The sequence below is a fragment of the Manis pentadactyla genome, chromosome 2 (assembly GCF_030020395.1).
Source record: "Manis pentadactyla isolate mManPen7 chromosome 2, mManPen7.hap1, whole genome shotgun sequence".
NCBI classification, from domain to species: Eukaryota; Metazoa; Chordata; class Mammalia; order Pholidota; family Manidae; genus Manis; species Manis pentadactyla.
In genome coordinates, this window is record NC_080020.1 from 95,142,966 (window position 1) to 95,169,363 (window position 26,398).

At 35.7% G+C, this 26,398-nt stretch overlaps 1 protein-coding gene and 1 long non-coding RNA gene across 2 annotated transcripts in view; one reads left to right on the top strand and one right to left on the bottom strand.

Moving 5' to 3' along the window:
• The window catches only part of NDUFAF2 (NADH:ubiquinone oxidoreductase complex assembly factor 2), a 167,913-nt gene that overhangs the window by 78,400 nt on the left and 63,115 nt on the right, over positions 1-26,398 (bottom strand). The window contains exon 2 of the mRNA XM_036901810.2: positions 5,200-5,289. Coding sequence (XP_036757705.1) covers positions 5,200-5,289 — 90 coding nt within the window. The remainder of the gene's footprint in view (positions 1-5,199; positions 5,290-26,398) is intronic.
• Positions 1-26,398, top strand: part of LOC130681673 (uncharacterized) — a 219,089-nt gene that overhangs the window by 70,570 nt on the left and 122,121 nt on the right. The window lies entirely within an intron of this gene.

Genomic DNA, 26,398 nt, shown 5'->3' on the forward strand with positions numbered 1-26,398 from the left:
ATTATTCCACCCCAAGCCTAATTTTTGTCAGTCTCCAATCTTCTGAGGCATAACAAACAAGTTCTTACATGTAGAACAAATTCTTACATAATGAATAAGTTACATAGTGAACAGTACAAGGGCAGTCATCACAGAAACTTTCGGTTTTGCTCATGCATTATGAACTATAAACAGTCAGTTCAAATATGAATACTCATTTGGTTTTTATACTTGATTTATATGTGGATACCACATTTCTCTCTTTATTATTATTATTTTTAATAAAATGCTGAAGTGGTAGGTAGATACAAGATAAAGGTAGAAAACATAGTTTAGTGTTGTAAGAGAGCAAATGTAGATGATCAGGTGTGTGCCTGTAGACTATGTGTTAATCCAAGCTAGACCAGGGCAATAAAACATCCACGTATGCAGAAGATTTCTCTCAGAACGGGGGGGTGAGGTTCTAAGCCTCACCTCTGTTGATCCCCAATTTCTCACCTGATGGCCCCCCTGCGACTGTGCCTGTCTTAGGTTGTTCCTCCCTTGAGGAATCTTACCCGTCTCTGGCTAACCAGTCATCTTCCGGGGCCATACAGGGAAATGTGAAGTTGGTAAGTGAGAGAGAAGCCTTATTGTTTGAAAAAGTTAGCTTTTTACTTCTTTGCATATTTATGCCCTGTGGCTTCTATGCCCAGCATTTGTCTTGAGGTATCTTTACCACTTGGAAGAATTATGATACTCGGTAAATTTGATATGAGGCACAAATTCTATTTAAGGGTTGTAATTAGGAAGGAAGAAGAAAAGCTATAGAAGTAGCAGGCGGAAGAAAACATGGGAAGATTGATTATTTCTTTGATATATCTTCTTGTAGAGTAACTTCAGCATGTATAGGTTTTAAGCTACTACTTAAATTGCACACACACATTAACATAATAGGAGTATAGTTACATAACCAAAGCATATCTGTAATTACCAGCCATCTGCAGTGAAACCAAGAAAACCAGTTAGGCACCTTAGGCATTTGTGAAAACTTATCTATGATATGGTGGATATTGTCCAAATGAACTTGAACAGTCTGAGAGAAATCAGACAAATTAAAACAACCCATTCCTGGGGACTGTTCACATGCCATATGTTCTTTTAACAATAAATAGTTTGTAGTTGTAAGACTTTGGAGCGCTACAATTTGCACTTCTCCAAATTCTTGGTTGAGTTCCAACAGTATAGATCCAGTCCAATTTTGTTGTTTTACTGTATGCACAGGCCAGCTTAGATATCTCCTTCCTCATTCCCATGGCAGGTCCAGGAACTGGTGGGATGAGTGCATCTACAGCTGTAGCAGTGCGTGGATCTTTGTTGGGGTTTTTTGATGATCATCTTCTGGCATGAGTCTTCCAGAGGGTGCAGATGTTGGAAGTTCTTTTTCATATCGTATCTTAGTTGATTTTCGGGGTAGCCCAATTAGGCTTTGATCCTCTGTATAAACACAAACAGACCCTTTGCCTACACTTTTATATGACCTTTATACCCTGTGTAGAACTCGTTGGAGGTTACCACACAGGAACTGCCCTTTTTTTTTTTTTGCTTTGTTTTTGGTATCACTAATCTACACTTACATGACGAATATTATGTTTACTAGGCTCTCCCCTATACCAGGTCTCCCCTATAAACCCCTTTACAGTCACTGTCCATCAGCATAGCAAAATGTTGTAGAATCACTACTTGCCTTCTCTGTGTTGTACAGCCCTCCCTTTTCTCCTACCCCCCCATGCATGTTAATCTTAATGCCCCCCTACTTCTCCCCCCCTTATCCCTCCCTACCCACCCATCCTCCCCAGTCCCTTTCCCTTTGGTACCTGTTAGTCCATTCTTGAGTTCTGTGATTCTGCTGCTGTTTTGTTCCTTCAGTTTTTCCTTTGTTCTTATATTCCACAGATAAGTGAAATCATTTGGTATTTCTCTTTCTCCGCTTGGCTTGTTTCACTGAGCATAATACCCTCCAGCTCCATCCATGTTGCTGCAAATGATTGGATTTGCCCTTTTCTTATGGCTGAGTAGTATTCCATTGTGTATATGTACCACATCTTCTTTATCCATTCATCTATTGATGGACATTTAGGTTGCTTCCAATTCTTGGCTATTGTAAATAGTGCTGCAATAAACATAGGGGTGCATCTGTCTTTCTCAAACTTGATTGCTGCATTCTTAGGGTAAATTCCTAGGAGTGGAATTCCTGGGTCAAATGGTAGGTCTGTTTTGAGCATTTTGATGTACCTCCATACTGCTTTCCACAATGGTTGAACTAACTTACATTCCCACCAGCAGTGTAGGAGGGTTCCCCTTTCTCCACAGCCTCGCCAACATTTGTTGTTCTCTGTCTTTTGGATGGCAGCCATCCTTACTGGTGTGAGGTGATACCTCATTGTAGTTTTAATTTGCATTTCTCTGATAATTAGCGATGTGGAGCATCTTTTCATGTGTCTGTTGGCCATCTGTATTTCTTTTTTGGAGAACTGTCTGTTCAGTTCCTCTGCCCATTTTTTAATTGGGTTATTTGTTTTTTGTTTGTTGAGGCGTGAGAGCTCCTTATATATTCTGGACGTCAAGCCTTTATCGGATGTGTCATTTTCAAATATATTCTCCCATACTGTAGGGATCCTTCTTGTTCTATTGATGGTGTCTTTTGCTGTACAGAAGCTTTTCAGCTTAATATAGTCCCACTTACTCATTTTTGCTGTTGTTTTCCTTGCCCGGGGAGATATGTTCAAGAAGAGGTCACTCATGTTTATGTCTAAGAGGTTTTTGCCTATGTTTTCTTCCAGGAGTTTAATGGTTTCATGGCTTACATTCAGGTCTTTGATCCATTTTGAGTTTACTTTTGTATATGGGGTTAGACAATGGTCCAGTTTCATTCTCCTACATGTAGCTGTCCAGTTTTGCCAGCACCACCTGTTGAAGAGACTGTCATTTTGCCATTGTATGTCCATGGCTCCTTTATCAAATATTAATTGACCATATATGTCTGGGTTAATGTCTGGATTCTCTAGTCTGTTCCATTGGTCTGTGGCTCTGCTCTTGTGCCAGTACCAAATTGTCTTGATTACTATGGCTTTATAGTAGAGCTTGAAGTTGGGGAGTGAGATCCCCCCTACTTTATTCTTCTTTCTCAGGATTGCTTTGGCTATTCGGGGTCTTTGGTGTTTCCATATGAATTTTTGAATTATTTGTTCCAGTTCATTGAAGAATGTTGCTGGTAGTTTCATAGGGATTGCATCAAATCTGTATATTGCTTTGGGCAGGATGGCCATTTTAACGATATTAATTCTTCCTAGCCACGAGCATGGGATGAGTTTCCATCTGTAAAGTAGTGTTTTGTGTGTTTATTTATACTGTAATTTTATTTTTCATGAATACAGAGCTCTTATTTTTTACATTTAATTGATGTGCAACACCATAAAAATAATTTTAGTTTCAGTGTTTGGTTGATACATTTGTTTTAAGGAAATATCCCATGGGATAGTTATGCTGACTTAGTAGATCAGAACAGAGCCATAAAAAGCACTAAATTTCATTCTAATTCTCTGAACATCTCAAAGGCTGAAAAATGAATCATTACCTATTTGTTTATTTATAACTTATTTCTATAAACATTTTAATTCTACACTATTATTGGAAAAAAAGGATAAAATAGGCTCATTATAAAAAGATACAAGCATTATTCGAGAATTACAAATGTAGCTTATAACACTGTTAAGTTTATTAAAATAAGAAAACTCAATCACTCCTACAACTTGCTGGTTTATGTTCTGTATTTCTTCAAAAAGTCTCTGGTATCTACCCATTTTTATGTTCTTTTCTCATAGTTCTAGTTCATATTTTAATAGCTAAGAAGAAGAAATGGAAAAGATATTGCCAGGGAAATATTTACTGGCATAAAAGTAACTGAATGCCAACAGCTACCATGGTATCATGGTATCATGCTACACCCACCGGGAAGCAATGCATCTATTGCTTACAGTGGGTAAACTGTATAACCAAGGCAATTTATCTAATCTTTCTAGGCCTTAGATTCCCTATCTATTAAATGTGTACAATTACAGTTTTCACCCCATGGGATTATTTTGATTAAAAAATGTAATGATTGTACAGCAATGGCATAATACCAGTTATACAGGTAAACACTTGGTAAGTGTTAAGTGATATAATAAGATAGGTATCGATATTTTAGTTAAAGTTATTTTTGTTGCAAATAACAAAGGCTAACTTAGGCTAGATTTCATGTATTCAATATGTATTTATTGTACACTTACTATGTGCCTTCCCATGTGCCAGACATTTGGTTAAGAACTGGTAAGGAAAAAGGGGGAGCTTATAACAAGGATATGGGGTGCCCTTAGAACTCAAAGGCAGACTTGCAGCTGAACTTCATTCAGAAACAAATGGAACTGGGAACTGGAAAGTTGTTGGAAACCTGGGAGATATTTTGTCTTACTTATATACTTATAAGTATTTTATTCTATCAGACTTATATACTTTTTTGTAGACTAGTTCCCGTTTTCTTCTTAGTAGGTCAGCTTTTTCTGCAATAAAGCTTAAATAGTGCATTGAAGATAGCCACCCAAAAGCTACCAAGTGCATATGTTATTGTTCGAGCCATACTGACAGACTGAATGGAACTATTTATCTCTCTTTGATCTTTTACCTTAATTCCAAAGTCCTGACAGAGGGACCAAGTGTCCATCCTTGTCTTAACAGGGGGTCAGCTAACAGGGTCATTGTTAAGTTGAACAAATATTCTTAATGGTATCTATAGCAAGTAGTATCTACAATTTATAAAAAAGGAAACTAAGATTGGGAATTATAAGTTACTGTCCCAAATTCATGGGGGTAGCGAGTACCAAAAACACGATTCAGACCCTGGGATTGTGTAAGTGCAGGGTCAGCCCATGAAAATGAGTGCCTCTCCAGTTATGCATCTTGTAACTCAGTGTCGTCCCAGCTCTGATAAAGCTTAATGGTTCTTCTCACCAGACATGTGTTCCCTTACCAGAATGTGGTACCTTCAGAACTTTCAAGGAAATGCAATGTTTAAAAAAAAATTGGATTCAATCGTAAACGTTTTTGCAAAGAGAATAAACATGTAATTACATATGCTCTGATAGATTTTGTATATAGTTTAAAATTTGCCTTCCAGAGATACTACTAAAAGCAAAGACTTACCTTCCCATTCTGTTGGTATATCCCCTACTTCATAGTCTACTTCTCTTTCATTTGCTGCTTCTACAATTCTTTTCTCTCGAATAGTTTGTCCTATAAGACAAAAATGATCATTGCATTTTTAAATAGACCCATGACACAGTAGTTACTACAGCATTTTCTTTTTGGATATTGCACACCCCTGTAAGTGGTAAAGGAATTAACAGGAAAAAGAATAGGCCATTTATCAACAAGTCTGTTACGAAAAGCAATTTCTAAACTACTGCAAAATTTAATTTCCTACCATACTAGGCAAAACTAATTTTCTTAGAATAAATCTAAATTCTGTGTATATAAAAAGAGCAACCAATTAATCTTAAGGTATTAATGCCTAAAGCAAACCATTTTAATAATCAACAAAGTGTTGGACTTCTTCAAATGCTGCAAGTATATACATTAAAGGTGCCATTAACTGCCTCTATTGAATGGCCCAAAAGAATGAACATTCCTGACACTCACACGTATGTAATGGACCACAAGACCCTACTGTCACTGTCCCCACAGGACACTGACAAACCCAAGGGTACAAAGGCATGAGCTGAATTCTGTGGCCCATCTAAATGACTACTCTCAAGGGGATCTAAATGATGAGGGACAAAAATGGGTGGGTTTGGGGAATGGTGTGAGATCAACCTCCGGAGAAGGATGTTGGCGATGCAGGAAACAGTAAAGCAGAGAGGACAATAAAGAAAAAGGTGGACAGAGGTCATGGGTAGGATGGGAATGCCTACTGCTCACATTTCTCAATAATAAAAAGTTGATTAGTGTGTATTTTAGGTTCATTTATAAAAGGCCTAAAATAATTTAGTATTTTCTCAATTTCAGAAAGTGTTCTTATCTCCATGTGAAAATGATTGTTTTAGGTGATGGGAAAAAAGATGGTGGAGTAGGAAGGCAAGGTGGAAGCCTCCTCCCACACACACACCAAGAAAGCAGCTACAGTAAATACAACTAACCCAGAAAACAACCTGAAGACTGCAGTACAGCCAACCTACACCTGGTGAAGAGAAGACTGCACAGAAAAAGGTGAAGGGGCAGAGCTATGATCAATCAGGACCCCAGTCCTTCCCTCATCCCAGCCCACAAGCGGGAAGAAGAGGAATGGAGCAGGGAGGGGCTAAGCACTCAGGAAGTCTGCACACCTGGCCCTGGAAATCTGCTCTGGGAACAGAAGTCTACATTTTATAGGGCTTTGGTGATTAAGGGGGCTGGACACCAGGGAGAGTTGGAGCACTCTGGAAGGCTGCGACTCCAGTCCCTTACAGAGGACAGGCACATTCCTCTGTTGGTCCTGCTGAAACCCAATACAGAGGCAGCCATTGGAAAGATTTACAAGCAGCAGGCAAGGTGCCAGAGGGGTGAGGGTTGGATAGAGCTCTCTCCACAGGAGAAAGGGCAGGTGAATGACACTTTCCCAGCTTTCCCTCAGCCCAGTTGGTTGGGCATGCTCAGGAGCCCCAGATACTGCACCCCACTGGAAAGTGGCTCAGCCTTGAGGTGCTTACCTAACACCCACCCACCCAACCACCCGCCAAGCCCACTCAGCCCAGCAGCATCACACATTGCTGCCTGGCAGGGGAAGGGAGACTTTGCTGTCTGGCAGGCAGAGGGACACAGCTTTCTCAATCTTCTCTCAACTTAACTGGAGAGGGGCCTTTAGGACCCAGCTACAAACACTCCTTCTTCATCACTGGTGACCCTGTGCCATGCTCCCCTGTGTACCCACCCCTGCCAACCCTGTCAGCCCAGCAGCACAACCATCACTGCAGGGAAGGCAGAAGGCAGCCCTGCCTACAATGATCCCAGCACAAGCACTGCTGCTTGGTTCACAAATGGAGGGATAGGGAGCTGCCAAAAGCTGGGGACTGAGATCAGTCCCTATCAGCAGACAGACAGAAAGGTACCCCCCCTCCCCCGCAACTATCCTATCAGAAGCACCAGCCAGCTACATGGCTCACAAAGGGCCTCTGCTGACAAAGATCAGCCACTGCTGGCAGATGGGAGAAAGGCAATCTTTTCTGCCTATACCCTACAAACAGCAACTGAGGCTCTACCACAAAAGAGTACCAGGCACTGGAAGTAAAGAGTCTTGAGCTTCTGGGCACCACAGGATACCTTTTTCATAGAGCCATTACTCTCTATACCAGGAGGCATTGCAGATCTATCTAATACAAAGGAAGTAACACAGAAACACAGACAAAATGAGGAGGCAGAGGAATATGTTCCAAAAATAACAAGATAAGACACCAGAAAGAAGGCTAAGTGAAACAGAGATCACCAATCTTCTTGATAAAGATTTTAAAGCAAGAGTCATAAATATACTCACTGATCTGTGGAAAAGTATTGAAGATCCTAGGGAAGACTTCAACAAAGAGATTGAAGAGTTGAAAAAGGGCCACTCAGAGATGAAAAATACAGTAACTGAAATGAAAAAAACAATGTAAGGAATGAATAATAGATTGCTGCAAGTAGAAGAGACAATCAATGAGCTGGAAATTAGAGGACAGGAAAACAATGAAGCTGAGGAACAGAGAGAAAAAAAGAATGTCTAGAAATGAGAGGATGCTAAGAGAGCTGTGTGGACAACTCCAAACAAACAATATTTGCATAACAGGGGTACCAGAAAAAGAGATAGAAAAAGGAGTAGAAAGTCTCTTTGAAGAAATAATTGCTGAAAACTTCCCGAATCTAGGGAAAGAAACAGACACCCAGGTCCTGGAAATATAAAGAGTCCCTAACAAAAGGAATCCCAGGAAGACAACCCAAGACATATAATAATTAAAATGACAGAGATTAATGATAAAAAGAGGGTATTCAAAGCAGCTAAAGAGAGGCAAAAGATTACTTATAAAGGAAACCTCATCAGGCTTTAAGCAAACTTCTCACAGAAACTTTACAAGCCAGAAGAGAGTGGCATGAAACATTTAATGTATTGAAACAAAAGGACCTTCAACGAGAGTCCTCTACTAAGCAAGCTTATCATGCAAAATTGAAGGAGAGATTAAAAGTTTCCCAGGTAAATGAAGTTAAAGGAATTCTCCACCACTAAACTGGCCTTACAGGATATATTAAAGGGACTTCTGTATTTGGAAATGTTCTTAAGCCTAAATATTTTTCAGAAGTGAACATATACTCATAGTAAAAGTAGGACACAAATGACTTAGCAAGCAACTATGAAGTTAAAAAAACAAAAGTAGTAAGAGCAACTATACACAAAATAAGTCAAGGAATACACAAAATTGCAGATTATGACACTTAATACATCAAGTGTAGAAGAGAAGAAGAAAAAGGAAGTACTTTTAGACTGTGTTTGAAATGGAGCAACCATCAACTTAATACAGACCATTATGTATTTAGAAAACTATCCATGAACCTTATGGTAACCACAAACCTAAAACCTATAATAGATACAAAAAATTTTTTTAAAAAAGAAATCCAATCACAACACTAAAGAAAACCATCAAATAACAAGAGAAGAGTATATGATAGAAAGAAAGGAACAGAGAGGAACTACAAAAACAACAGAAAACAATTAATAAAATGACAATAAGTACATACTTATAAGTAATTACCTTAAATGTATTGACTGAATGCACCAATCAAAAGACATAGGGTAGCAGAATGGATAAAGAAACAACCATCTATATGCCTACAAGAGACTCATATCAAACCTAAAGACATACACAGACTGACAGTGAAGGGATGGGAAAAGATATTTCATGAAAATAACAGGGAAAAAGCAGGAGTAGCAGTACTTATATCAGACAAAACAGACTTCAAAGAAAGTAACAAGAGACAAAGAAAGATGTTACATAATGATAAAGGGGTCAGTTCACCAAGAGGATATAACCATTATAAATATCTATGCACCCAACACAGGAGCACATAAATATGTAAAACAATACTAACAGAATTAAAGGGGAAAATAGATTACAACACATTAATTGTAGGAGATTTTGACACACCACTCACATCAGTAGACAGATCAACCAGACAGAAAATAAACAAGGAAACAGAGGTACTGAACAACACATTATATTAAATGGACTTAACAGATATCTACAGAACACTCCAACAAAAAGTAGCAGGATATACATTTTTCTCAAGTGTGCACATCGAGTGTTTTCCAGAACAGATAACACACTAAGCCACAAAAAAGCCTCAATAAATTCAGAAAGACTGAAATTGTATCAAGCAATTTCTCAGACCACAATGGTTGAAACTAGAAATAAATTACATGAAGAAAACAAAAAAGCCACAACACATGGAGGCTAAACAACATTCTTCAAAATAATAAATGCATCAATGAACAAATCAAAGTAGAAATCAAGCAATACATGGAGACAAATGAAAACAAAAATACAACAATTCTAAATTTGTGGGATGATGCAAAAGCAGTTCAAAGAAGGAAGTACTTAGCAATACAGGCCTACCTCAAGAAACAAGAACAATCCCAAATAAACTGTCTAAAATCACAACTAAAGAAACTAGAAAAAGAAGAACAAATAAAACCTAAAGTTAGTAGAAGGAGAGACCTAATAAAGGTCAGAGCAGAAATAAAATAGAGAAGAATAAAACAATAGAAAAAATTAATGAAACCAAGAGCTGGTTCTTTGAGAAAATAAACAAAATAGACAAACTCCAACCCAGACTTATCAAGAAAATAAGAGAGTACACCAATGACAAAATCAGAAATGAAAAAGAAATACTCAAAATGTATACCACAGAAATATCAAGAATTATTAGAGAACTCTATAAAAAATATGCTGACAAATTGTACAACCTAGAAGAAATAGAAAACTTCCTAGAAAATGCAACCTTCTAAGACTGACCCAGGAAGAAACAGGAAATCTTACCAGTAAAAAAATTGAATTAGTAATCAAAAAGCTCTGAAAAAACAAAAGTCCAGCACCAGATAGGCTCACAGCTGAATTCTATCATACACTTAAAGAAGAGCTAATACCCATCCTCAAAGTATTCCAAAAAGTAGATGAGGAGGGAATACTTCCAAACTCATTCTTTGAGGTCAGCATCAACACTACCAAAAAGGAAAACTATAGACCAATATCCCTTATGATCATAGATGCAAAAATCCTCAATAAAATATTAGCAAACCAAATTAAAAAATACATCAAAAGTATCATCCATCACGACCAAGTGGAATTTATTCCAGGATGCAAGAATGGCATAATATTCATAAGTCAATCAACATGGTACCTCACATTAACAAATGGATAAAAATCACAAGATCATCTCAATAGATGCTGAAAAAGCATTTGACAAAACATCCATTCATGATAAAAACTCTCAACAAAATGGGTATAGTGGAAACATACCTCAATATAAAAAGCCCATTTATGACAGACCCACAGCTAACATCATACTAAATGATGAAAAAGCTGAAAGCTTTTCCTCTAAGATCAGGAACAAAACAAGGATGCCCACTCTCACCACTTTCATTCAACATAGCACTGGAGGTCTTAGCCATGACAATCAGACAACACAAAGAGAAGAAAGGCACCCAAACTCATAAAGAAGTAAAACTATTTGCAGATGACATGATATATTATATAGAAAACCCTAAAGATGCCACCAAAAAAACTATTAGAACTAATAATTTGATTCAGCAAAGTTGCAGGATACAATATTAATACACAGAAATCTGTTGTGTTCCTATAAACTCACAATGAACTAGCAGAAAGAGAAATCAGGAAAACAACTCCATTTATAATTGCACCAAAAATAATAAAATACTTAGGAATAAACCTAACCAAGGAGTGGAAGACCTGTACTCTGTAAACTATAAGACACTCATGAGAAATGAAAGAGGACACCAAGAAATGGAAATATATCCTGTACTCATGGATAGGAAGAATTAATAGTCAAAATGGCCATTCTGCTTAAAGCAATTTACAGATTCAGTGCAATCCCTATCAAAATACCAATAGCATTTTTCAATGAACTAGAGCAAATAATCTTAAAATTCAAATGTGAACCAGAAAAGACACTGAATAGCCAAAGCAATCCTGAAAAAGAACAAAGCTGGTGGAGTTATGCTCCCTGACTTCAAGCTATACTTCAAAGCTACAGCAATCAAAACAACTTGGTACTGGCATAAGAACAGACCCATAGATCAGTGGAACAGAATAGACAGCCAAGATATAAACCCACACATATATGGTCAATTAATGTATGATAAAGGAGCCATAGATATACAATGGGGAAAAGACTCTTCAATAACTGGTGTTGGGAAATAAAGTCTCTTCAATAACTGGTGTTGGGAAAACTGGATAGCTAGATGCAAGAGAATGAAACTGGATTACTGTCTAACTCCATTCACAACAGAAAACTTGAAATGAATTAAATATATGAACGTAAGACATGACACCATAAAACTCTTAGAAGAAAACATAGGCAGAAATCTCCTGAATATTAAGTATAAGCAATTTTTCCTGGACACATCTCCTCAGGCAAGGGAAACAAAATAAAGAACGATCAAGTGGGACTACATCCAACTAAAACTAAAAAGCTTCTGCATAGCAAAGGACACCATCAACAGAATAGAAAGGTAGCCTACAGGATGGGAGAATATATTCTTAAATGATTTATCTGATAAGGGGTTAACATCCAAAATAAATAAAGAATTCATATAATTCAACACCAAAAAAATTAATCACCCAGTTAAAAATTGGGCAGAGGATCTGAACAGATATTTTTCCAAAGAAGAAATACCGATGGCCAACAGGCACATGAAAAGATGCTCCACATTGCTAATTATCAGGGAAAGCAAATCAAAACCATAATGAAGTATGACCTCACACCAGTTAGAATGGCCACTATCCAAAAGATAAGAAATAACAAGTGTTGGTACATATACACAATGGAATATTATTCAGCCATAAAAAAAAATCGGCCATTGTGACAACATGGATGCACCTAGATGGTATTATGCTAAGTGGAGTAAGCCAGGCAGAGAAAGAGAAATATTCCACATGACTTCACTTACTTGTGGAATCCAAAAACCAAACAAAACAAAATGAACAAAACATCAGTAGACCCACAGACACTGAGTGACTGGTGATTACCAGGGCGGAGGAGTGGGCGAGTGGGTGGGAGGGTGACGGGGATAAAAGGGCAAAAATTCTTTATCATAATATAAGTTGATCACAGGGATGGTAGTACAGCATGGAGAATATAGGCACTGATTCTGTAAAATCTTTCTATGTGGACTGCACTACTTGGGTTGAGGATTTAATAATACAGATAATTGTTGAAGCACCGTGTTGTATTCTTGAAACATAAGACTGTGTATCAACTATACTTCAATAAAAAAACTTCTTAAAATTAAAAAAATTAGCACATACTCATAGTGTGGTACAAATGAATATAATCAAGTATTAGATTTTCACTTTGAGAGTCTAACTTGAACACTTGGGCTATCAACAGGTTAAGAGATAATCTGAAAGAATTAATGAAAACAATGGTAAATTATTACTAGAAGAGAATTATAGACTTATGCCACTTATAAAATTTGGGCCTAGCCCAAAATTTATTTTCAGATTTGAAATGTAGAAAATATGAATGATTATTTGTTTTCTAGATCCAAGTAGTTTCATAGAAATCAAGTAGTTCTTGGTCATTTTATCAAAGATCATAAAAAAGTCAAGGACTGCATCGTTAGGTACTATTACTAATTCACAGAATAAATGACAGTTTTAAATATGAGTAATTTAGTGAAAATAAATAGAATACATTTTGTGTACATTAATCTTAATTTTTAAAATGTTTATTAATCCATGAAATTACTATTACCCTTCATTAATCTATTTAATTTAGTTACCATCAGGCATTACGTATCATTAATGAACAGAAATCTATTCTGATATAGAATGAGACCACATAATCATATAATGAAATGTGGTATCAGCTTAATAACAGCTATACTAATATTTGTGACCCAGATTCCTGAGTATAAAAATTGGGCTCAGTTGGTAAGAGATTGAGGTGTCAGTAATTTTCAAACTCTTTTCCTTAAAAGTATCTTCAATAGAGAACTTATGAAACTGTTGAAAGCAGGGCTTCTCTGGTTGAAGCAAGGGTCAAGTACCACTCACCTTTCTCCCCTCTTGTTCCCTGGAGGCAACCTCCTCACACTCCTAGGCTCTAAGGTGCCCTGTGAAAATCAGTGATTCAGACCAAGTATTGCAGTTTAAAGACTGCAAAATCCATTAAAAAACACATTATTAGCTCCCCAAACAAAATCAAGGTTTTGTGAATGGCATAAAGACCATCATATATTTTGCTTCTTTCCCTATCCTATCTTTCACAGTTAGCCAAGAGATCTGTCACAAACTCCTGAGTAAATCACGTGTAAAACAATGTAGGATTTTTCCTACGGTGCCATACCCATAGGAGGTATAAGGCCTGTTTCGTTTGTGGAGCTATGATTTAAGGCTGGAAAGTGACTTAGGCATGCTTCCAATTTTTAGATCGGCTGAGAAATCATCTTCTCACCTTGGAGCAAGAAGTCCTTAGGAAGAGACAACAAAAGTCTGAATAGCAAAGGGCAAAAAACAACTCCTCAAATTCCTAGGTCCTCAAGGAAGCAGGCATTCATGGGAGAGGCATTCTCAATACTGGAGTCCTTCACATCTGGAGGCTGCAGTGAAGGACAAGGTGGTAGTCTGAGGTTGGACTGACATGCAGTGAATGGAAAAACAGGAGAGAAAATTTCAGCAAGAACAACTTATTTATAGATCCCATTATTTTAGTCATTAGTTTAAACCTTCTCTACAAAACTTTACCTTGGCTAATAACTAATAAATTGGATGACACAAATTTTACCTTTGTTCTCTAGTCTAGTTCACTGGTAGAAACACTTAACAACAAATTGTGATTTTACCAAATGGACGACTGTTAGAGCATGAAAAGGGAGGTTGGTCCCATCTTATTTATCAAGGTTTCAATAAAGATCCTTCATCCTGATATTTTCACCTGTTTATTCTTCATTTTACATTGACATTCAAGACGATAAGGACTACTCACAAGTAGTGAAGACCTGCAAAATGGTAATACTACTTTAATATGGTTGTCTCCAAAAACATTGAGCAAGGAAGTAGATTGCCTCTATTCAAAAGTGTACTGGTAATGTGTATTAGGATATTTACCTTCAAAAGAGTCAAATGGACTTTTAAAATTCTTTATTCTTAGGACTAAATGATAAAGCTTAAAATTTTCCTACTATAAGCTTCCAGGATCCAGAGATCATACAATTTAATCTAATTTAACAACATATTAATAACATTACATTAATGTACCTTATTAATGTTATTTGACTCATTTAGAAGATGAGCAGGATATTTATTGAGCAACAGTTATGTGTATGGTACTTAATAGCCACTTTTTATTTTCTTTATTCATTATTAATTAATTCTCACAACAATCTTTATTTTTATAATTGAGTAAACTATAGAGTCCAAAGAAAATGTTATAGATGAGGAAAGGTGTGCGTTGGGTTATACCTAATTTTCACATGGAAATTTAAGAAAATGTACTATTACAGTCACTGCCTATACTACAAAACCAGATGTGCCAACATCACCCACATAAAATTAGGGTCATGTTGCCTCCCTTTATTTTTTCTGTCTCTTTAACAACCCAGTTAAAAAATCACTTTGCATATACTTCCCAGTTTTCCCTTTGCTTTGCACCAAAGAGCAACCTAACTATTGTGTCACAACAGCACCACCTATTGGCTGGCAAAAGAACTGGAATAATCCAAAATAGCATCTGCTTCCTAGCTCTTCAGAAAGACTGAACAATTTGGGCTCTTCTTTTCTGCCACTGTTCATTATTGCAACCACTTAAAAATTTTTTTAGTTGAATTAAACCCACTTGTGAAATCTTTTTCACATATCTGTTTTTCTCTACTCAAGTCTTTTGTAGCTTTTAAAATATAAATTTTAGGATTATTTTTTCTAGTTCCGTGAAAAATACTATTGATATTTTAATAGGGATTGCATTGAATCTGTATATTGCTTTGGGTAGTACAGACATTTTAATAGTATTAATTCTTCCAATCCATGAGTACAATGTATCTTTCCATATATTTGTGTCACGTTCAATTTCTTTGATCAATGTCTTAAGGTTTTCAGAGTACTGCCCTTTCACCTCTGGTTGAAGTTAACCTAGGTATTCTTTCTTTTTGATGCAGTTGTACACGGGATTGCTTTCTAAATTTCTAACAGCTCATTATTAATATATAGAAATTCAACAGATTTGTGTATCTTAATTTTGTATCCTACAACAATACTGAATTCATCTATTAGTTCTAATAAGTTTTGGGGGGAGTCTTTAGGCTTTTCTATATCTAGTGACATGTCATCTGCAAATAGTGACAGTTTCACTTCTTCCTTACCAATTAGGAATCCTTTCATTTCTTTTTCTTTTCTGACTGCTGTGACTAGACTTCCAGTACTAGGTTGAATAAAATGGTGAGAGAGGACATACTTGTCTTGTTTCTGTTGTAGAGGAGAAGATTTCAGCTCTTCACCATTGAGTATGATGTTAGCTGTGGGTCTGTTATATATGGCTCTTACTATGTTGAAGTATGTACCTTCTCTACCCAGTTTATTCAGAATTTTTATCATGAATCAATGTTGAATTTTATCAAATGCTTTTCTGCATTTATAGAGATGATGTGTCTTTTACCCTTTATTTTGTTAATGTGGTATGTCATCTTGATTTATTTGTGGATATTGAACCTCCTTGAACCCCTAGAATAAGTCTCACTTGATAGTAGTGAATGATCCTTTTAATGTATTTTGATTTCAGTTTGTTAGTATTTTATTGAGAATTTTTGGATCTTTGTTCATCAGATACTGGTCTGTAATTTTATTCAGGTAGTGTCTTCGGTTTTGATACTAGCATAACGCTGGCTTCCAAGAATGAATTTGGAAGCATTCTTTCCTCTTCTATTTTTTGGAATAGTTTGAGAAAGACAGGTATTAACTTTTCTTTAAATCTTGCTAGAATTCACCTTTAAGACATTTGGTCCTATACTTCTGTTTGTTGGGAATTTTTTGATTGCCAATTAAATTTAGTTACTAGTAATCTGCCTGGTCAGATTTTCTATTTCTTCCTGACTCAGTATTAGAAGACTGTATGTTTCTAGGTTTTTATCCATTTCTTCTATGTTGTCCACTTGGATGGCATATAATTTTTTGTGGTACTCTCTTATGTACTTCTGTCCTTTGTATTTCTGTGGTGTCAGCTGCAACTTCTCTTTCACTTCTGATTTTATTTATTTGAGTCCCCTTGTTTTTTTCTTGTTGAGTCTGGTTAAAGGTGCATCAATTTTGCTCATCATTTCATTGATCTTTTCTGATTTTTTTTTTTAGTCTCTCATTTATTTCCACTCTAATCTTTATTTCCTTCCTTCAACTAACTTTGGGCTTTGTCCTTTGTAGTTCCTTTAGGTTGAATGTTAAATTGTTTGAGATTTTTCTTATTTCTTGAGGTAGGCCTGTATATACACATCCCTCGAGGAACTGCTTTTACTGCATCCCAAAGAGTTTTAATGTTGTGTTTCCATTTTCATTTATCTTTAGGTATTTTTAATTTATTTTTTGATATCTTTGTTGACCCATTGGTTGTTTAGTAGCATGCTGTTCAGTTAGTATATGTTTGTGTTTTTTCCAGTATTTTCTTGTAATTGATTTCTAGTTTCATAATGTTGTGGTTGAGAAAGATGCTCAATACAATTTCAATTTTCTTAAATTTACTGAGATTTACTTTCTGGCCTATCATATGATTTTTCTTGGAAAATGTTCCATGGACATTTGAAAAAAAATGTTCCTGCTGTTTTTGGATGGAATATTGTGTATCTATCTGTTAAGATCGTCTGGTCTAATGTGTTGTTCAAAACCACTGTTTCATTGTTGATTTTCTGTCTGGATGACTGGTTTGTTAAAGTCCCCTACTATTATTGTATTACAGTTTTTGTTAAAGTCTTTTTTCTCTGATAAAAAAAAATTGCTACCCCAGCTCTTTTTTCCTTCTATTTGCATGGAGTATCTTTCCATCCCTTCACTTTCATTTTGTATATGTCTTTAGGTCTAAAGTGAGTCTCTTGTAGGCAGCATATAGATGGGTACTGTTTTTTTTTATCCATTCAATCACTTTACATTTTTTGACTGGAGCATTTAGTCCATTTACATTTAAAGTAATTAATGTTAGATATGTATTTGCCATTTTGTTTTCTGGTTGTTTTTATAGTTCTTCTCTGTTCCTTTCTTCTCTTGCTCTCCTCCCTTGTAATTCAATGGTTTTCTTTAGTGTTACGCTTGCATTTCTTTCTCCTTATTTTTTAAGCATTTATTATAGGTTTTTGGTCTGTGGTTACCAGTAAGTTCATATATAACATCCTTTGTATATAGGAGTCTATATTAAGTTGATTGTTGCTTAAGTTCAAACACATTTTAATAGCATTTTACTCCCCTTCTCATTTTATGTAGATGACATCATATTTTATGTCTCTAATTTTGTGTATCCCTTAACTAATTTTTGAAGATATAATTGGTTTTACTACTTCTGTGTTTTAATATTTATAACTGACTGACCTACTACTACCTTTACTGTATGTTTGCTTTTACTAGTGAAACTTTTTCCTTTTACAATTTTCTCACTTCTAGTTATGGCCTTCTCTTTTCCAATTGAGTAAGTCCCATAACATTTATGGATAAAAGCCAAATCAATAAAGAAATTGAATACTAGATCATATCATACTGGGCCCTAGAAAAACTCATGTATTGAATTAAAAATCTGGTAAAATACCATGACCCATACAATGGTATCATAAGAAATATTCCAGGTAAAAATATATCAAATCAATCAAAAGGTGTCAAGGATACTTGTTCATTACACTGTACAGTCCACTTGCAAAAACCAAAGAAGAAAGTCACATCAGATACTGGTATGAAGGATAATAGAAAAATAACAAATATAAATTTTCTTATAGGACTATGAAATATTAGCAGAACTGACCCAAGGTTACTGAGAGTGCAGGAAAATTAACAAGCTCTTTTTACTCTTGGGAATTCAAATTAGCCAGTGTGAATTGTGAAACCAAGTGTTTCCTTCTCTAGACTACCAAGAAACTTAGGAGTATGACCACAGGTTATTGTTAGTCAGTTAATTACATGATATTTTATATTTTCCCTATTGGTTGATTGTTTTTTAATAAGAAGCACTTTTCTCTTTAAGAATAAAAGCAAATGGAGACTTTTAATCAATCAATCAATCAATCAATTAATATTTTGGTATCATTAATATAAAATCACATGGGCAACATTGTAGTTACTAGATTCCCCCATTATCAAGTCCCCACCACATACCCCATTATAGTCACTGTTCATCAGCATAGTAAGATGCTATAGAGTCACTACTTGTCTTCTCTCTGATATACTGCCTTCCCCATGCCTCTCGCCTACGTTATGTGTGCTAATCGTAATACCCCTTATTTCCCTTCTTTCTCCCTTCCCACCCACCGCCGCAGTCCCCTTCCCTTTAGCAACTGTTAGTCCATTCTTGGGTTTTGTGAGTCTGCTAGTTTTGTTCCTTCAGTTTTTGCTTTTTTCTTATACTCCACACATGAGTGAAATCATTTGATACTTGTCTTTCTCCACCTGGCTTATTTCACTGAGCATAATAACCTCTAGTCCCATCTGTGTTGTTGCAAATGGTAGGATTTGTTTTCTTCTTATGGCTGAATAATATTCCATTGTGTGTATGTACCACATCTTCTTTATCCATTCATCTATTGATGGACACTTAGGTTGCTTCCATATCTTGGCTATTGTAAATACTGCTGCGATAAACATAGGGGTGCATATGTCTTTTTGAAACTGGGATCCTGTATTCTTAGGGTAAATTCCTAGGAGTGGAATTCCTGGGTCAAATGGTATTTCTATTTTTAGTTTTTTGAGGAACCTCCATACTGCTTTCCACAATGGTTGAACTAGTTTACATTCCCAGAGCCTTTTAATTTCTAGAAAACAAAAAACAGTCATACCCTTCAGAAATAGTTGTTTAGATGATTGCTGTCATAGCCATGAAGTTCTAATCAGAAGGTTGTTCCTTTTTGAGTTGGCTGCTACAAAGCTTAGAGTTGCATTTGTGGTCTGCTCCAAGAAAATGTATGGTAATTAATTAGAGTTTATTAGTGCCTCATATTGCTTCCACTTTTCCCTCAGCCTGATTTTCCTTCCACTGCAATTTTATGCCTGTTTTTGAGTCCTCAATCTCATGTTTCTTCTAGAAGAAGAAAGAGAATAATCTTACAACACAGTTTTGTTGTACCACCACTTTATCACTCTTTCTATATGAAACTTAATATTCTATAATGCATAAATTTTTCTTAAAAAACAAAAACCCAAATTCTCCACCTGTGTTTACTCATTTTTAAAAATAAGGTAAAAATATAAAATATATTTATATACAATAAATATTAATTTTTGTAAACACATACACATACTACATGCCTAGGTCAAACACTGTACTGTATGTAGGTAAAAGAGAAAGAAGGCTCAAGTTGAAGTCTGGTTCAATGGTCCCAATATTTTCTTCACTATGAGTCACAGCAGACAACCTAATGGCCCACATTTCCAGAGGCATACCAAGACATATGTACAGTTCTCAGCATGGTGCAACAACCGTCTCTTTGGCTTTACTAATCTGAGACACACTGGTGGTCTCAGGGGTCAGACAGTCAAGAATACAGATCGACTACCATACAGAGCAGGAACAATAAGAGAGAAAATGCCGTGTGCTCTGATTACCATACAGGAAAAAACACGGGACCAAGAACTGTGGAGTAGAGACAAATGAGAAACTTTCTGTAAGAGATACCCATCAAATAGGAGTTACACAGGCAAAGAGGAGAAAACAGAGATTACAAGGATCTTTCCAGAAAATGGAATATTAAAAGGACATCTGGATTTACACAAGGATGATGGTGAAAATATTTCTAGGCATTCAAATATATACTGCCTTGTACAGTACATCATCTTTTCTGCATCACTGAAAAAATCAGTTAACTCATTTGATAGCTTTTTTAGATAAATGAAGCCAGTATCTCTCAAAAGCAAATACTTCTAGCCTGACCATTTTTAATAAAAATAATTTGAAAATACTTCAAGGTTTGTTTTTTCTTTCCTGCCTGAAAGAAACATCTTTGTGTATTCATTTATTTCTTTGGATTTCATGGTAATTATAAATAATATAGTATATACTGTACTTTAACCTAAGTAGGTCCTACTGAAATTGGCTTTTTGACTTTTAAACGATCCCACTATATTAGAATAATGCAGTATTTCTTATTGTCTAGCAGTGTTTCTGCTTCTAACTACTGACAATTAGCTTTCTTCTAATCTTTTATGAGTAGAAAATTAGGGGAAAAATTGGCAGAGAAAGAGCTATTTTTGAGCTTGCTAAATTCCTAACCTATTTTTGTATACTACACCAAGCCAGTAGCTCTGGTCTGAGGATATCTGTATTCTGTACAAAGTTCAAAGTACATACATTTTGTGATTTGTTTTTTTCATGGTACCTCCAAGACATTTTGTTGAACTTTGTTTTGGTAAATTCCCAGGTAAGTTTTCCTGACTTCTCAAGCTGTCATCAGCCTTACTTGGGGACCATCATGTGGGGTACAGTGAAGTACAAAAATGTCAGTCGACACAAGTATTCAAATTCAGACTTCTGCCATAATCTTTAAATAAGGTTGTACATTTCATTATAATTTTCTGTGTTGAAGTTTAGTTTAAAATATACTACTCTACCTCATACCCATTAGGATAGCTACCATAAAAAAACCCCAAAACCACAGAAAATAATAAGCATTAGTAAGGATATGGACAACCCTGTACACTGTTGGTGGGAATGAAATGATGGGTAAAATGATGAAGCTGTTATATAAAAAATGGTCCTCAAAAAAATTGAAAGTGGAATATTATATGATCCAGCAATTCCACTTCCAGAAATACAACCAAAAGAATTGAAAGCAGGGTCTCAAAGAGATATCTGCATATCCATGTTCATGGCAGTGTTACTCACAGTAGTCCCAAGGTGGCAACAACCCAGATTTCCGTTGACAGATGAATGGATAATCAAAATGTGGTGCACAGATACAATGGGATATTGCTCAGCTTTAAAAAGGAAGGAAATTCTGCAAAGCAGCAGCAGACTCATAGACATGGAGAAGGGACTAGTGGTTACTAAGGGGGAGGGGTTGGGGTGGGTGGGGCAGAGGGTGAAGGGGATAAAGGGGCACAATAATTCACCATCACAATATAAGTTGGTCATGGGGATGGTACTATAGCATGGAGAATATAGTCAATGATTCTGTAACATCTTACTACATTGATAGATAGTAACCGCACTAGAGGGAGTGAGGATTTAATAATAAGGGTAACTGTTGAACCACTGTGCTGTATATGTGAAACCAATATATGATTGTATATCAATAATATTTAAAAAAAAAAAAAAAGGAGGAAACTCTGACACATACTACAACATGGAAGAACCTTGATAACTTTATGCTAAGTAAAATAAGGCAGTCACAGAAAGACAAGTACTGTAAGGTGTGGCTGAGTGTTATAGCTTTCCAAGATGAAGAGTTCTGGAGATTCTGTTGCACAATAATATGAATGTACTTAATACTACTGAACTGTATATTAAAAATGATTAAGATGGTTATAATGTATAGATTACATGTATATAATTTATAGATTTTGTAACACTGTTTTGATGCTTCTGCAACTTTTGGTAATTAGGAAGTAGGACTCTCAAAGGAAATGACTGGGCATCAAAAAGGGCTTACTGCAGAAAGTGAGAATGGGTATATGTTTTCTACATATTTTATCTATATCTTTTCTCCAAGTGAATTACAAACTCCTCATGTATAAACATATTGTTTTCTGCTTATTTTAGATAGCCAATATACCAGGCAAACAGAATGCAATTAATGCCTGTTGACATGAGAATGTTTAAATGACATGAGAATGTTACAGCATGTTACTCACATCTCCAAACTGCCACCATATAATTTTTAAATAACAAAATTAGAACTGAAAGGAAACTTGGGAGATAGCACTAGAATAGTCATTAAAACATTCCTTAAAGCTCTTAAAAACCAAGGGATGGAAACTTATTTCTTTATCATTCATTCAAAGACATTATGCATTAGGTTAAAAATATCCTCACAAAATGCTGTGGAACTAGCCAGAGGTAATGGCTGTACAACAATGTGAATATACTAAATGCCACTGTACAAAGCACTTTAAAATAGTTAATTTTATGTGAGGTTTACCTCAATTAAGAAACGCTCCTCATTTACACTTGCCATTTAAAGATTTACAAGGACAAGGACTTTATCATGAAGAGCTGTGGCTGATCATGGCTACAGACACTGCACTGAAACCTCATGTAAGCCCAACAAAATGGGAAGGAACAAAATACTAACAGAACTATTTCTTTAAATGTGGTGCTGCAAGAAAAGTATTTTATGGTAACAGGGTGACTTGAGATTATGTGAGCTGATAACTTACCATCACCACTACCACAGACTATAATTACATATAAAAGGCAACAAGCCTATGATTCAGGACTCCTCATACCTGTCAAACTTCTCACTTCTCAGGCCTGCAGGATCAAACAAGTCAAAGAGATAGCGGAGTTGGATCTTAGAAAGCCTAATAAGCCAAGAGGGCAAAGAGCCTGGACTTTTTCTTTGAAACAACAGGGAGTCACTGACAAGTTTAATAAAGTAGGAGAATAGGAGGTTCAAACATGTGTTTTTAAAGAATCTCTTTGGTGACAACACTGAAGAAGAAGTGGAAGAGATAGGACTGGAATACCAGACTACCACAATATTCCAGAGAGGTTTATAAAGTGAAATAGGTTAAACTTTGGGATTAACTGGATAGAGCGTTTGAGGCATGGTACTTGGTGCTTTTCTTAAGTTTTCCTTTTAATCTTCATGTTAAAACATTATTATTACTATTTTATAAATGAAGAAACTAAGGCTTGACTCAAACTTGGGTCAAAGTCATACAACTAGTTGGTAGAGAAACTGGAATTTTAATTCTGTTCTGTATTGACTTCAAAGCCTATACGTGTACATTTTCCACTACCTCTGGTCAACCAATACACAACCAAAATAGCTAAACTGCTTTATATAACAAAAATGTAAGTTTGGGTATACTGAACACTTCTTGTCAACAGCACAGTTAGTCCTGATCGAGGATAAAAATCCATGTCTTATTCTTTAAATAACTTTTTAGTATTTTATGAGATCCTAAATTACATGGACTGAAAACAATTTTTACCTGAAAGTGATTTAAAGGAAAAAAAATCTTTCTTAATAAAGGAAACTCTGTATCAAGTAAGGCTGGACTTATAAAAAATTACTATATCCTCTTGTGACCTATTTATACCACTTTTAATAAAAGGTTACATGAATATATTGACTCAAATAGTATATAATTAGAAACTGTAATCCACAGGGATATATTTGATCTTTAAAACTGTCAAATTAAAATCTTTTCTATATTTATTACAAAGAATTATGAAACTCTGATATAAATCTAAAATACTTAACTTTGGAGATTAATGTATATTGGTTTTTAATATATGTTGTTTTGGCTCCCACAGAGAAATGACAAGGGATGGATGGTTTTACCTTGTATATTGTGTCCAAAGCAACTTGAGACACAACCATAAAGCATGAAAAAATGGACCCAACTGTGAATATTCTGTGATCACCCCCTCTGAAACCACCCATCTTAATTCAGAATTTTGGTGTTCTATCAGTCTCTCTCAAATATTTTTTTTGCACTGCCTCACTGCTTCTAGCAAAAGGATGAGTAACATCTAAATAATAAAGAAGCATGAAGAATAACACTTCTCCACTACAAGCTCTTTAAGAAGGTTATAGGAAGAATTCAGGTGTTAGGATTAAGATATACTTTCTGCTTGGGAAATAAGGTGATTAGACCAGGTAAATGGCTTAAAGAGAGTTAGTTGCCTGGGAGATAGCTTTTGGCAACACTAACCTCTCAATGCAAATTATTAAACATTTCCATTACTCCTTTCCTTAGGCAAAGTCGCTTATCCAACAAGAATCTTAATTTTATAACTCTAATGAATCATTCTATACTTCATATAAAAACAAAAACCATCCATGCCTTTGAAATAGTTCAAGGTATCCTGTTTGATTCAAGAGCATCCACATTTTAAACTCACTCTCCTTTTTAAAAAGTTTAATCTAAGTAAGTACTAACCCGAGTATATAAAAGTAATTTGACAACTGAGTTATTTGGCAAGAAATGATATGAATATTTATCTGTTTTTTCTCGGTTTAAAAGGATAAACAAGCAAACATAACTCCTCAGTGAAAGTCATCCAGTTGTAATTTCAAAAAAACTCTCCAAGTTGTAAAGGGAAGAAACAGCCAAGGGAATGAATTTTTAAACTTAGTTCCACTATACATTAGAACTCTGAAAAGAAAGACACTGGGTCTTATTGAGAGACACACTTTAATTGTGATATGAAAGAGAAACAAATTCATTTGTCAATAATAAGTTGGCAATTTTGAAGGGGAAAATGTGAAAAGAAATTAAGTTTATTGTGATTTCATATTTAATAAATTGCTTTGGAAGTAAACTTTCTTTGTTCTTTTATTCCATCTGCCATGAAAAAGGACTATAAAATCATCAATAAATGGCTAGAAAGGCTTTCCTTTTACCATAGCAACAGTATATACCCTTACATAAATGGCACTTAAGCTAACTAACTCAAGGCATACACAGCATCAGCAAAACACTCCATTTTACTTCTTGCTTTTCCCAACCTTAATATCTCAGTAGGAAACCGTGGGAAGAAATATTATACTGGGAATAGTTGGATCAATTCTTTTTTAGGCTGTGGGCCCTGTGGCAGGTTATAATACTGTCTGAAAAAGACAATATTCTCATTACAGTTTAAAAAACATGACACATCAGAGAGAAGAGAGGAGAATGGCTGTTTCAACACTAAGGTCCATAGGCAGTGTGCACCTACTGTAAACCACGAGTTGGTTCAGAAATTGCTGAGGTTAACCCTCACCTCAAACAGTCATGGCAGTGCCTTACTTTGCAGGTCTCTACAAATAGCTAAGATTACCTTGGAATGCTTTGACACCAGCTAAGCTGAAAAACAAATGCTGAATAAACTTAGATTTTTTTTTTAACCACGTAAGCAATTGGTTAAGAGAACAGATTCTGGAGCCAGACTACCTGGCTCTCATATTTATCAGCCTATATTCTTTATATTACTTGATTTCCCTGTGTTGTAGTTTCTCTTTCTATAAAATAGGGATATTAAGATAAAATATGATCTTAGTATAAAATTAGTTACTATATGTAAAATGCTAAGAATAGTTCCTGGCTCTTAGTAAGTATCACATGTATTAGCTATCACTATTATTATACATTACCCTGTTGGTTGTTTATAGTTTAAAAGTCATACTACAAACCAGAGTTTTTAACATTGAACTTAAAGATAGAAAATTCAGATATTGCATGAGGCATCAAAACAAAAGCAACACAAAGGTTTGTATTAGTGTTGCCCCTCAGGTGCTGTAAGGCTGGTGGGAGTAAAAAGGCAGATTTTGAACACAGAGTGTAAGATTATGTTTAAGAACAGTCATTTTTTTCCTGCTGAAAATGGGGGCAGGCAAAAGGAGATCCTGATATTCTTGGTGTTCAGATTAGCCTGGCATCCTGCAGGGCAGCCATACTTCTGCCTGGAAAGTTCTAGTGGCTTCAGGATCAAAGAAACTTAGAAATGGGGAGAAAAAGCAAAGATAAGAAAATTGTGGAGATCAGGGCAGAAAAACAAATGTCATTTAGGGCTAAGCATTTTGGCAACACTATCATATATGCATGGGGTGCCCCTCTTTTATCTGGGGTGCAATTAAAGTACCAAACAGAGTAGAAAAGACCATCATGTTACCCAGTCCCCGAAGCATGGGATGAGCACGGGTGGTTTATTTTGCCAAGCATGCTGGAAGGATGTTCACCTTCACTTTGGTTTTATAAATTGCTTATACAAGATGATCTTGAAT